This window comes from Periplaneta americana, chromosome 16 (assembly GCF_040183065.1).
Source record: "Periplaneta americana isolate PAMFEO1 chromosome 16, P.americana_PAMFEO1_priV1, whole genome shotgun sequence".
NCBI lineage: Eukaryota > Metazoa > Arthropoda > Insecta > Blattodea > Blattidae > Periplaneta > Periplaneta americana.
The window spans coordinates 165,339,469-165,353,550 of record NC_091132.1 but is presented as its reverse complement, the minus strand read 5'-3'; the positions used below and the strand labels follow the sequence as shown (position 1 = coordinate 165,353,550).

The window sequence follows — 14,082 nt, the reverse complement described above, 5'->3', positions numbered from 1 at the left end:
CATTCATTACACTTAGTACAGTATAGTTTACATAACCAGTGACATTTCGTAATCTAATGGCACAGAGCCTCATTTCACCCTGTTTGATATTTCATCACAATTTTAAGGGGAATTGGACGTTATCGCATGCAAAGTAATTTTAAAAATAGCCTATCTTCAAGCAGTCATAAACATAATACTATTTATCACAGCTATTTCAATTTTTTAGGGATATATGTATACACATTAAACTTTAAAATGAAAAAAGAATGGTTAATCTAGTGTAAATCTTACCCTTAAATTAATTTTTGAATTTAAACATATTTTTTATATAAATTCACTACATACCTGTGATTAGGTACACTCTATTCACTTATCATAGCACACATTTAATTAAGATTTTGGCCACTTACTGCTAATAGATACTAAAACATACCCTACTAAAATTATTAAAATATCTGTAATATTATAGGCATAGGGCTTATAATAATCAATTTTTTTTAAATTTATTGACGGTGATGATTACTGTAAGCCCTACACCCATAATATTACAGAGATATATGAATAAATTTAGTAGCGTATGTTTTAGTATCTATTAGCAAAAAGTGGTCAAATTTTCAATTCAATATGTACTATAATAAGTGAATAGAGTGTACCTAATCACAGACATGTAGTGAATTTATAAAAAAAAGTTGTGCTTAATTAAAAAAATTAATTTAAGGATACAGATTTACTCTAGAGTCACCATTCTTTTTCATTTTAAAGCTTAATATGTATACACACATAGCTAACAAAAATGAAAAACCACTGATAAATAGTAGACTATTATATTTATGACTGCCATAAGATAGGCTAATTTTAAAATTACTTTGCATGCGATGACCAACTCCCCTTAATGGTCATGATTGAGTACACATAAGGAATAACATTAAAAATATGTAAAATTATGGTTACCTTAATAACATATTTACAACTACACTGTATGACTACAAAACTGCTAGTTCATTTACCATAAACCAAGCGCACAAAAGACAATGGATATCAATAACGATATGTAAAGTCGATATAACCTATTCTGATTTACTTGTGTATACTTCACCAATGGCGTTCTCTCACGAATACAAGTCAGTTAACATAAACAAAGGTTGGTTAATCAGCTACAAAATTTACGACACAGAATACTTAAGAATTCAAATCAGGTGGTAATCTGGTCTGACACACGTAGAATTATAATGAAAGTGATTCTGCTAACCTCCTGAATTAGTTATACACGATGAAGTAGATGTAATGTCACGGCCCCATATGCCACAAGGAATGCGAGAAAATAGCTTTAGTATGGCTACACATAGAATCAATTTCAACGTATGAATCAATTTAATCCTTTGTGGTGAATGCTCAACTTCAATGTATGTATTTTAACTCTATAAGAATTCTCGTTTTTGTTTCCGTTCCAAGGTCTATTGTGGACCACGCGTAAAATTTTCCTAGTGTATTCTAGCGTCCATGAAGATTCAAGTTACAAGAGTGAAAGGAACACATGCCACATTCATCGCATTACCAAATATTTTCGTCAATATTTTAGAAAACATTCTTTAAATAATCTTTAAAAAGAAACTCGTATCACAGATATGGCAATTGAAAGACACCTACCATTCATGGGTTCTTAACATACAAGACCTCGAGAACACTTACCACAAAAACCGTATTAGAAATGTTTGTTGCTCATATCCTGCAGGGGAAAATGTTAGAACACGGACTCCCCTTCGCCATCCCCACCCTAAGTCACTAGGGGTAGGTTGGAACTATGGGTAATATGGGTGGGGGGAACGGTGATGTGAGGGAAAAAAAATTTCCCGCTTCCATTCCCTCCTGCCTTCTCTCTTCATTTCTTCATGTGGTGATATTCTGTTCTTCTATGTCTTTGTTGTATACGTAGTTATTTGTCTTCTGTCTTCATATTGTTCATGTTCTTTGTTGAATCCTCAGCAGCCTCTCTGGAGAAGACGTGTTCTTGACTAAAAATTTTGGTACTCGTATATAGGTGTATTACCCAGTAGAAAAAAAAGGGCAACTTGCGGAATGCAATTGTCAATCATGAATAAGAAATTACTGTGTAGACGTGATGGTGTTAGAGATAAATTATCGTGAAATTAACTTTTGTCTCCATATAATATTGAGCTATTGTATGTTATAATTAAGCGATTTTATGTTGTATTTTAAGTGCATAAATTATTGAAAATTCATGCGACTAGGTGGCGGGGGTGTGAATGAGCGTTGAGTTTACGGAACTTAAGCCACGACAGACGAATCAGGGGAAGAAGGGGTGGCGAAATTAACAGGTGACGCTGCACATGTTGGCCTGCCGACAGTTTTGTGCCAATGTGCGATAGAGTTGGATGTGCGACTATGCTGTTATTATCGATATATACGCCCGCATAACTTTAGGAGTAATATCGATAAGTTGATACGGTTTTTGCAACAGACAGGGTTATTAGCAAGTACGTACACTTGCCCTATATGTGGTGATCGATGTAATTTCCGAACAGGCAGGACCAAGCGACGATACTTGATAATAATTCCCCTGCTAACAAGAATCGGTATCTCACCGAAAGATACTTCTCAGTGCATACAGATAGTCAGAAAAGAGCAGAGTCAGCATTTGTCAAATGCGCATCATGGAATTTTCGAAAAGGCACTTTTCAGTGACCGACACCCCTCGTCAGGGCTTGCAGCCCCGACACCCCGTGCTTGACATCATGTACTACACGTCGCAAGTCGGATCTTCATCGGGGCTACAAGCCCCGATACCCCTCTTTTTTACATCATGTACTTGTCCTCGATGTTCACGGAGATCGTCAGTGGCCGCCATGATGTTTGGAGGTTGCGCGTGTCTAGAATGGAGCGAAATACAGCGTCAGAACGCGAGAGAGGGAGGAGTCTGCAAGGAAAGAAGAAAGTTGCAATGTAGGAGCAGTGGGTTAGAGGGGAAAGTAGCGTTCCGTGATCTGGAGTTTATCCTCCTCCAGTACAAGAGTTCTTAAGTTATGCCCACCAGCGAAACAGATTTAGAAAGTGTCTCGGCTATGTACAAGAGATCATGGATACTCAGACTATTCACCTCATAGAGTCACTCACCATGAACATGGCATTAAAAACATTTCCATCTCTTTGGCCGATAACTTTGAATTTTAGGCGCATTTCAAAGATTCCTCGCCTGTGTGAACGTGTTCATGTCTTCTTAGTTTACTCGAAACCGAGAAACACTTACCACAAACATCGCACTTGAACGGTTTCACGCCTGTGTGTATGCTTTCATGTCTTCTTAGGCTACTCGAAACCGAGAAACACTTACCACAAACATCGCACATGAAAGGCTTCTCGCCTGTATGTCGGCGCTTATGCATATTAAGGGCAAACGATACCGAGAAAGACTCACCACAAACATCACATTTGAACGGCTTCTCCCCTGTGTGTCGACGCTTATGATTTTTCAGGGCCCCCGATACCGAGAAACACTTACCGCAAGAATCACATTTGAATGGTTTCTCGCTTGTGTGAAAGCGTTCATGTCTTGTTAGGTCACTGGAATACAAGAAACTTTTTCCACAAACATCGCACTTGAAAGTTTCCTCGCCTGTGTGCTGGTGTTCATGTCTTCTTAGGCTGCTCGAATCCGTGAAAAACTTACCACAAACATCGCATTTGAACGGTTTCACGCCAGTGTGCATGCGTTCATGTCTTCTTAGGCTACTCGAATCCGTGAAACACTTACCACAAACATCACACATGAAAGGCTTTTGGCCTGTATGTCGGCGCTTATGTATATTCAGGCCACGCGATACCGAAAAAGATTTACCGCAAACATCACATTTGAACGGCTTCTCCCCTGCGTGTCGACGCTTATGGTCTTTCAGGTTTCCCGATGCCGAGAAACACTTACCGCAAACATCACATTTGAACGGTTTCTCGCTTGTGTGCAAGCGTTCATGTCTTGTTAAGTCACTGGATTTGAAGAAACTTTTTCCACAAACTTTGCACATGAAAGGTTTCTCGCCAGTGTGTCGGTGCTTATGCTTTTTCAGGCTCCCCGATACCGAGAAACACCGCAAACATCACATTTAAAAGCTTTCTGACCATTGTGCAGGTGCATATGTGATCTTAAATTCTTAGAATTTGAGAAAAGTTTTCCACAATCATCGCACTTGAAAGGCTTCTCGCCTGTGTGCATGAGATTATGGATTCTGAAGTTGACCGAATCCGTGAAACACTTACCACAAAATTCGCATTTGAAAGGTTTCTTCTTCAGTTTTGCCGAATTCGATGAAGATATTTTATGCAATTCAAATTCCAATTGCTTTTCATCGTCGTCAGTCCACACAGGTTTTCCCGGGCAACCTGAATTCTTAGGAATCTCACACGAAGTCCCGTTTTCTTGAAGTGCAACACTGTCGAATTCTGATGACACATTTCCCTCATTGGTAGCTGCAATCCTGAAGTAAATACAGTATCAGTCTATTAAATAGTCACAACATATATAAACATCCAATTATTGAATATTCAATTCAAAAGAAACCTATTTCACCAGTAGGTACATTACGATTTCATATTCATTCTTGTAAATAATTTATGAGAAATTTTCAAAGTATAAAAATTCCCAACAATTTGGTCTTCAACTGTACAACAAATTTCGTAAGGATTACACTACGTTTGTCAAATCTTGGGAGCATTTATTTTTAACAAACATCTGTGCTCAAAGTCACATGCTTTACGTTTATTTTTTTTACGACACAAGCGTACTAATTTCTGCGATTATTTTGAAATTGGGTTTCGAAATGAGCTACAGCTTTGTCTATCCATTATTATTCTCATATAAAATGTTTATACTTTATTAAGTTAGTCACTTCAAAATTTGGCACTGAAAGAATTCTGAGTCCAGTTCGTCGTAAGTATTATCAACAGTAATCTCACGAGAGGTTTGGTTTGTCTAGAGAAATTTAAAATTCGAGTGGGATTTAATTGACTATTACACGACTAGGAGAAGGTATATAAATAGTAGAAAAAATAAAGTACCCTAGTAACAATAAGATATTAATTGGAATCCTAAAATTCTATTAACTAATGTTAGCTTCACCAAAACATTTGAACAGAACGGCCATTAAAAGTTGAATATCTATGGGTCATTCCAATTTTAAAATTTGTAACGCCAAGTTCTAGATTTTTTTCAATATTCTAATAAATGAATGTCATAAAATAAATAATTAAATGGCCTAATATGAAATTCATCTCACCAATGGTTGATAAGTAATGAAGGGTAAAATACTTGGGGAGTAGAAATGTAGACTATTGTTAAAAATATTATTAAAATGGCTTGCTTCATTATATGAACGTAAAAATTGTGTCAATACATTGATGACACTATATATTTAAACTTACTTCTGAGTTATTATGGAATTTTACGTGGAGCATGTATTAAAACTTAGAATAAAATAAGGAAATGTTAATATTTTCAAATCGATTATTTTTTTACTATGCTCGTTTTTTACGGTGAGATATACAATATCTTAATTTTTACAAAAAATTTAAGATGGGATATCTAATACTTTGGAAAATATTAAATAAAGCAGAATTGCAAATGTTGCCATTAAGGATCAATGTCGCGTGCAGTGTATTAAGTCACGCGCTCATACCAGACACCCACACGCATGCTTAGCGATCGATATGACAAATGACAGATGTTGCGACATCCGCTCAACGGAATGCTAATACATTTCACGTCAAAGTTTTTTTTTCCTCTTATAATCACCATACTCACGTTTCTGTTAAACTCTCGTTGTTCTCTGCCGTTAGATCCATTCTTGGGTCCTCATTCACTGTGTCCAAGTCACTCTGCTCTTCCTACAAATACAGAAAAAACAGAGGAAAAAGATACCACAATTTACATCAACAAAAGCACACCGAAATTCGTATCAGGCCTTGTGGAATTACATAAAAGAAGACAATTCTGAGGGCAGATTTTCATGGTGTAACTCATTGCCTATACTTTGGCTTGTGCCGTGTTTCATATTCTGACGCACACCAGTGGGTCGTTTGAGTATGCCATGGCACACTGGTGGAACATGGCTGTTATAGAGTAACTATTTAATTACTTATAATAGCAGGAATTATGTATGAGCGAATAATTCAATATGTAGTCACGAATTTGTTGAAATTTTTAAGTGGTTTATTTTACAATATTTTAAGAACTTCAATGGTTATCCAGTGTCCCAGTGAAGAGAGAAAAATGTGTCTAGGGTTCAGCACCGAAACTTAACCAGCATTTTCTCTCAATGGAGTAAGGGATAAAAACTGAAAAAAGAACTTCAAACAGGTAACTAGTCCCAAGCAGTGCTTCGACACCGATTTGTTACTTTCACTATCACGCATGGTAATTGTAACTCCACACTTTTGAACGAATTGGTACAATCCTCATTTCTCTGGCTATGTCTAATACTAAGTCAATATATGTCTTAAAATTTTACATTACCAGGTATATATTGATCCAGTTCAAATTGCTTTCGATAGTACTTCTGTGATTATATTTTTTCCCCACTTTCGCTCCATTATATTTGTCAGGCAAAATCATGAAGTATACAATCCAGTACTCGAAGATCCTTTGCTACGGGAAATCTGATGATTACATTGTACAAAAAAAATAGATTAGAAAATTCGTTGAACAATTTTGAAAACTTCATAAATATCCCGAGCATTTCAACTAAGTTGGGGTCTAGTCATAAGAACTAAAGGAAATTCAAATATATTGTTTATTTCTAGTGACTTTAAAATTGGCAAAATGAAGTTTGTAATTTCACGTTTCTGTACCTGTATTAAAACTAAATGCACTCTACTGACAAAATAAGAGTAAATAAAAGAAACAACAGTTTCATGCATGCTGTACCTGCATGTATATATCACAACATTTTGCAAAATTTAGAACCTATTCTACAGTACACCCAAAAACAGCTATATAATTTATAGTAAAAGTTACAAAATATCTTCCCTCATGGATAAGATAATATTCGACAAAAGATACATTGCAAATACGTAAAAATTAAAAAACAAAAAGGTGAAGAAATGAAAGGCAACATTAGATCTCTGCAAAATGACATATCTTGCAACACTAAACAGTGATAAGTGTTTTTTCTCTATCATAAAATAAAAGGTACTGCAAAAAATGTTGCAAAGAGGTACAGTCTGTGGCAATAACAATACAAGATAAACATTGCAAGTAGAACACAGTGCATTGCTTATGTTCCACTCACCTCTGGTTTACACTTCACCACAGGGAATGAAATAGGAACCGGATCTTCCTCAAATTTTATCTCTGATATGAGATCAGGGCTCTGGTTCATATATTCCTCTTTTATATCACTCACATGGTGATCCAAGAAATTCCGTTCCTGCAGTACAAAGAGAAGTTTCAAATGAGCAATTTATTACACGGTGTTAGAAGACGACTACTAACATTACAAGCTGCTCTCTATATATCTACATCAAACAGCTTGACATTATGAGGAATGGGGTAAGGATTCATACACAAATGCAAATTTTTCATGCTGAAAGATTTTTTAGACATATTATGAAAAGAATATCGTGCATATATTGGCCATTCCTGCATATAATATACTATTGCGCATATATCTTAGCATAATTTCAATATTGTGTTGGATTAAACCCTAAATTAGAATTCATTTGCAGAAAAATAAAATAAAACAACAAGAATTTTGTTAACTGTACTCGTTGGATAGAAAATACTTATCTATGAAGGGAAACTATGATAAAACATCAATGCCTGCTTTTGGTCCATTGAACTGGTATACAAAAACACACATTCCCAAACATCCCTACCTACCTGACTCTAACACCCTTACCCTGCTTTAATAAGGTTCACTTATTCTGAGTTAGCACACTAGCTGCATTTTGTTTCGTACCTGCAAGTACTCAAACATTATACCACTGAGCTACCACACACTTCGACAACAAGCATTTCACAATATCCTTTCGACATGTATGAGTGGGGGAAAATTAAAAACTTCTAATTCTATTTCTAATAGTTTCAAGAATTTCCAATTGAAGTCTTTAAGTTTCTCTATCTATAGTAAAATTGAATGCACTTCATTGCCAGAAAAACGAAAGTAAAATAAACAATACACTGATATATGTACGTGTCTATATGCATCAGAACATTTTGAAAAATTTAGAGAACCTTCCGGAATTCAACCAAATAGGCCCCACAATTTACACTACAGTTGCAAAATATTTTTTCTATATATACTGGCAGCATAGTGTACTAGAAAAGAAATATCCCAGACATGTAAATACTTAAAAACAATGGGTGAAATGACAAATGAAGAGAGGGTAATAATATTTATGCATATATGTACCGCATAATAAATAATCGTTTGAAAACCGTAAATCGCATCCAGGATTTTACACAAAAACATAGACAAACAAAAAGAAATGAAGTCAAGGTCAACACATTACCAAATAATCCCACATTCTAGTAAATACAGTCACGAAGCTTGAGTAGTGATGTTGCTAGGAACAATAGACTGTACAAGTACTATTTTGCATTGTCTGTAATGAGGTGATAGTAGCGATCCTAGTGATTAGCAACTATCTATGGAATCATATTTATTACATATTTCGTTTCGTTACTGTATATACTAAACTGTGATAATACACTGTGGAAATGTGCAGCTATGGCAGTCATTACAAGTAACTATAACAACCAATTTCTTTTCAAATTTAAAACAAAAACGAGATAACAATGCAACAAGATATAAACAAAAAAAACTAGTTAAGATTGTTCTGCCAGTATCACAAACTAAAAGGCGCTGCAAGTAGTTGTAAAGAGGCAGAGTTCGTTACAATGAACACAATATAAACACAGGAAGAAGAACACACAGTGCATTCTTTGTGTTGCACTCACCTCTGGTTCACGTTTCAGCACAGGATCTTCCTCAAATTTTATCTCAGAAGTGAGATCTTGGCTCTGGTCCTCATATTCCTCCTTTTTATCAGTCACATCGTGATCCAAAACATCCCGTGCCTGCAGTACGAAGAGACATCTTAAATGAGAAATTTATTACAGGGTGTTACAAGACAACTTCTAACTTTACAAGTTGCTCTCTATGTGTCTGTATGCCACAGCCTGATCACAACCCACAGCATGTGATTTCCATTATTATGAATTAAGGTCAGAATTCATATGCAAATGCATATTTTCATGCAAAAAGTTTGTTATTCATGTTATTAACTTCTGTGATGATGAATACCCAGAGTTAACTGTGCATAAGATTTTGAATATTTCGGCCATTAATGCATATAATATACTACCACAGTCTAGTATATACAGTCACGAAGCTTAATACTTAATAAATATGCAAACATAGACAGTTGAAATATGCATCCATAGATAGTTGCTCACCACCAGGATCGCTACTATCGCCTAATCACAGACTCTTTCCCTAGCATATGATGAAATGTATTGTAATTTCGATATGGTGTTCTTTTGAAAAAATTAAAACTTTCCTTCCGCTATTGATATATGAAATACATAAGGTTTATATATCATTTTCATAAAATAGAAATTAGGCCATTCTATATACTCACCTTCCTGGATCTTTCAGAAGAAGGATAACTCTAACCTATTTTTCTTACAATTTATCGTACTGCAAACGTCTCCTTGTCCCATATGGTATTATTCAAATTATTGTATTTTAGCCATTTACAGTTATCAAAACCGATAACGAACATTTCACAGTTTACATAGCTTTTCACAAAACTGCGAAATACGGCACAGTCAATGCCTTTTCGATCTAGACCAGGCCGCAATATTTGTTCGGGTTTTCTATTTCAGTGTATGGAGCTCAGTGATATATTATATTATAACTTTATTGCTTATCATTGCTAAGTTTTATTTAGTGTACTGTGTCCATAAGTTACGTTGCAAAATATATGTTGCAGAAATAATTACAAAACTGTGTTATTTTAATGTGAAGAGAATTTTACATGTTAACATAATCCATTCGCGTCAAAATTTCAAGTTTAGAATGGAAGCTATTTTGAGGTTGAATAAAAAAGAATTTATATTGTGATTTCAATTTAGCACATCAACCTTCCTTAATTTTAGACAAAACATTTACCATACCATTCCTATGAAATTAGTGTACATATAATTGTGTTACATATATAAATACAATAATTCAGTACTCAATTTTAGTATTGAAATGCAGACAAATTGAATGTACGGGGTATCATACATGATATTATTATTAATTATAAAGTATGAATGCGAATTTAGGAATATAAGTTAAATATAGCAAATATAACATATAATTTTCACATGAATGGCAAGGCACTGGAGATCACTAAAGGGGCACCTGGTACAGTAAACATAACCTGTAATTTTAACTTATCTAAATATCCGTACGGTGCAATTGAAAATTATTGAATTGTGCATAAATGAATATACAAGAATTTCGCAATATTTAATCGAAATAAAGGCACGCATTACACAAACGAACAACGTAATTTTCACACCATAAATAATATTACATCTTAACTCGCAAGTAAATTATGACTGAAGTGTCTCATAATCATTGTTTTAAATTTTATTAATGGAATTACACTACATTTTAGAGAAACATATGTTACTGTTTATGCATTCCAACTAATTTATATGGTTGATACGCCGCCCTTCGTGATCGGGTTAAGCGAGTTACATGGTCTGTCTTACGGCCTGCATTAGATCACGATGGCTGTGGGACAGTCTATTGTTCCTAGTACTTACAACTCTCCAAGCGGCTAGCAACTATAGCGAGATTTGCAAAAAAAATCATCCCAAGCTTCGTGACTGTATATAGTAGACTGTGATACTACTGTGCATTATTTAGTAGCATATAATTTTCATAGTGTTATATTAGCAAAAATATTTGCATTGTTTATTTTTAAAAATACAAGAATCTGGACTGTTCGCTTGTCAGCACATAATATGTTTTAGTTGACTGCATTCGTTCTATATGATGGGAAACTGTGAAAAAACCAAACTGCCTACTTTTCTTTCAATGAACTACCGCACAAAAGAAAATAATCTCAAACATCACTACCTCCCTGATTCTAACACCCCCATTTTCCTATTCTGTGTTTGACTTATCAATTGAAACCGCAGGATGATTGAGAGTTTTACACTGACAAAAAAAAAAAAAAAAAATGAAATCGTGTACTTAATCATAATATCAAAGACCTACGCTTCGGAATATGTAGCTTGGCAACCATTAGGAATAAGGTGTAACCTACAATTTCGTTTTTAAAATCTGACCTATAAAACCAGATAAGAGTTCAAAATTAAACTCCGTTACAACAGGACATAAATAATAAATACATGGTTATCCGATTTTTTCTATCTCTAACATAGAGTAACAAGCAATGAAACAAAAATTTTGAAAGGATGTAGAGCCTGTGGTAATCAAAATAAATTATAAACTCCGGAAAAACACGAGTCCTTTCCTTGTGCTTAACTCACCTCTGGTTCCTCTTTCACCATACGGTCTGAAATTGGTATCGGATCTTCAACTTTAACCTCAGGCATGATAGCACGTGCCTGGTCCACACATTCTTCGGAGTAATAAGACATCTTTGCATAGGCCTACGTATAGCAACTCTGTCCACAAATTTATGCATGCAGTAGCCTTCGTCTATACGATACAAAGAAAGTCAGGGCTCACTAAATCCTTTACGAAATATTTTCAAGACGGCCGTGTTCAGAGACATAATTGAGGTTCACAACGCTTAATTCAATGTTGTATTTCCCATTGTAATTATTCTTAGCATTATTAACTTTCTTCTAATATTACTTATTAATAATAATAATTAATTGTAGCTAATTAGTAACATTCAAGAATGAGTGCCATGGCAATATGTCTAAATATGAATTTAATTTGGGGTATCGCGTATTTCTTTTCTCCCACTATACAGAATTTCACTGCTCTTTCTTCCTCACATATTCCTACTACTCTCTAATCGAGCGTTGGGCGGATTCCGCCACTGCCATCGTGATCTAGATAACGATGGCAGTGATTCCGCCGATTTTGGAATATACACCGACATACTTGTACTGCCAACATAGAAAACAAAAAAATCACACTCAATCGCTTTTACCTTCATCTCGACGGGATAATAAAAGCCTAAATTAACCTAACCTAAGTGCGTCGGTGTCAATTGCAAAATTGGCGCAATCCGCTCAACGCTCTTCTAACCCTTAATTCTACAGACTACTTTATGTAAAATAAGAATATGTAACTTACCGGTACCTTTAAATACGCCATGATTCGATCCTATAACCATTCGTCTAGTGAACCAATATCATAGCCTTTACCCTACGAATTCGTTGACGAACAAACCCTTAAAAATTATATTTACGTACAATTAACATCAAATACTTCCAAAGGTATTAAATATATGACTTTATTATTATATAGTAAAACTGATTTCATTGGATTTCTATTATTACAGTTAATATGCCAAATTGCTGACTAATTAATTGTCTTAATATTGTACAAGGAAACAAATGATAGCACTACTACATTTATCCGCTACTAAATGTGTAACTATAGCTAAAATAATAAATCGATTCACTGCACTAGCCTACCTTTAGTATTCTTTTAATCTCATCGAGATGAGTCAAATTTTCAAGTTTCTTTAAAACAGTTTTCTGTACAGCAATGTAATCTGTGGTTATACGTGACGTCATATAGGCCTAGTATGTCATCCAACTTATAGATCGGGAAAACAGCGACTCTTTCTTGGATAATACCAGCTAATCATGTATATCAATGTCAAAGCCAGCTAGACCGGCATTAGCTTCGTTCTCTGACCAGACAGGAACTTGTAACACGAAGAAATTAGTCAGATACCATGTTTTTCAAGATGAATGGTTAACAGAATGGAGAAAATGGCTTCAGATGAGTGATGACTCTACTGCCGAATTTAAGTTATGTACCGATATACAAAGATTAATGTAAGTTACAAAGGACAACGGGCAGTTTAAGGTGTCGTTGAAGAAAAAATATTAGGCCTACAGGTGGTTTCACAAATATTAGGCAGTCTCATATGATGTTCAAATTTTGTATAAAGAAAGGGTCGAAAGAAATCTTCTGTAACATAAGATGTATTGGCTTGCCATGGTCTTGTCCTCAGTGTAAGTTACATTACTCAAGAATGTCCAAATAAACTGCTTCCAGAAATCATACCTCATTCTAATATTGCTTGGAAAATATCGAGTGTGCGTAAGAAAGATGCCAGTGTCGTTGGGACTGTGTTGGGGACACATATTTGAGAATGACTCATTCAGGAAACAAAAAACAGTTAACGTTCCTTTAGTAGTTATTAGTTTATATGAACAAATTTAGGAAATAAAACATTTTCACTGTATCGTTATGTATTCAATACTGTAACCCCAAAACTGGGATAAGTCGCGGCGTTTTATTCTTCTACCAAGACGAAAATGAGTCCAGCGAAGTAATCGACGAAAATACATCTCAACAATTTTAAATAGTAAAGCTTTAGAATTACCTTAAGTCGCAATATATACGGTTCTTAATCCTGCATTTAATTATGGATAAAATGTTTCTGTATATCAGAAGTTGTTGCCAGTTAACCAGAACATATTAATGGCAATTTCCATCTGCCGTATTTTAAATAATTGTTTGATATCTTCTGTAACAGTTGTCACATATTTTCATTCAGAGGCATTTGTCATAAAGGTATGTAATGAATTTTCATCTTCTGCAAAAACAAACGAATTAAAACATATTTTCGACTTTGTTCACATGAAGTAAGTAATAAAACACTTGTGGGGCAGGTACCAATGCGACGTCTTTAATTGAACCCTGTGATTGATGAACGCGTCTTTTTCAACTGAAAGGCTATGAAGTCGTACTTCTTATCTCAAAAGGAAGAAGAGTGCAGCAGTTTGTTGGGGAGTGATTTTAGTGAAAATGGCGATGGCGATTATTCAGTTCATTTGTGCATTTTCTGGTTCCTTCACAATCTACAAAGTGCATC

The 14,082-nt window shown here is 34.9% G+C and overlaps 1 protein-coding gene across 1 annotated transcript; it reads right to left on the bottom strand.

Annotated features, from left to right (window-relative positions):
• Nucleotides 1-3,562: 3,562 nt before the first annotated feature.
• On the bottom strand, nucleotides 3,563-12,056 carry LOC138691775 (uncharacterized). Its single transcript, XM_069814151.1, has 5 exons — nucleotides 11,543-12,056; nucleotides 8,948-9,067; nucleotides 7,278-7,415; nucleotides 5,792-5,874; nucleotides 3,563-4,469 (listed from the first exon to the last, which is right to left on the bottom strand). The coding sequence occupies exons 1-5, from the start codon at nucleotides 11,651-11,653 to the stop codon at nucleotides 4,058-4,060; spliced, it is 864 nt and encodes a 287-aa protein (XP_069670252.1). The 5' UTR covers nucleotides 11,654-12,056; the 3' UTR covers nucleotides 3,563-4,057.
• Nucleotides 12,057-14,082: the final 2,026 nt, after the last annotated feature.

Bases quoted from the DNA above. Each gene is read 5' to 3' on its own strand.
- LOC138691775 (XM_069814151.1), bottom strand. From the start codon at position 11,653: ATGTCTTATTACTCCGAAGAATGTGTGGACCAGGCACGTGCTATCATG. The intron at 9,068-11,542 runs GTGAGTTAAGCA...TTCGTACTGCAG, and splicing joins TGGTGAAAGAGGAACCAGAG to GCACGGGATGTTTTGGATCA. The intron at 5,875-7,277 runs GTGAGTGGAACA...CTGTATTTGTAG, and splicing joins TGGTGAAGTGTAAACCAGAG to GAAGAGCAGAGTGACTTGGA.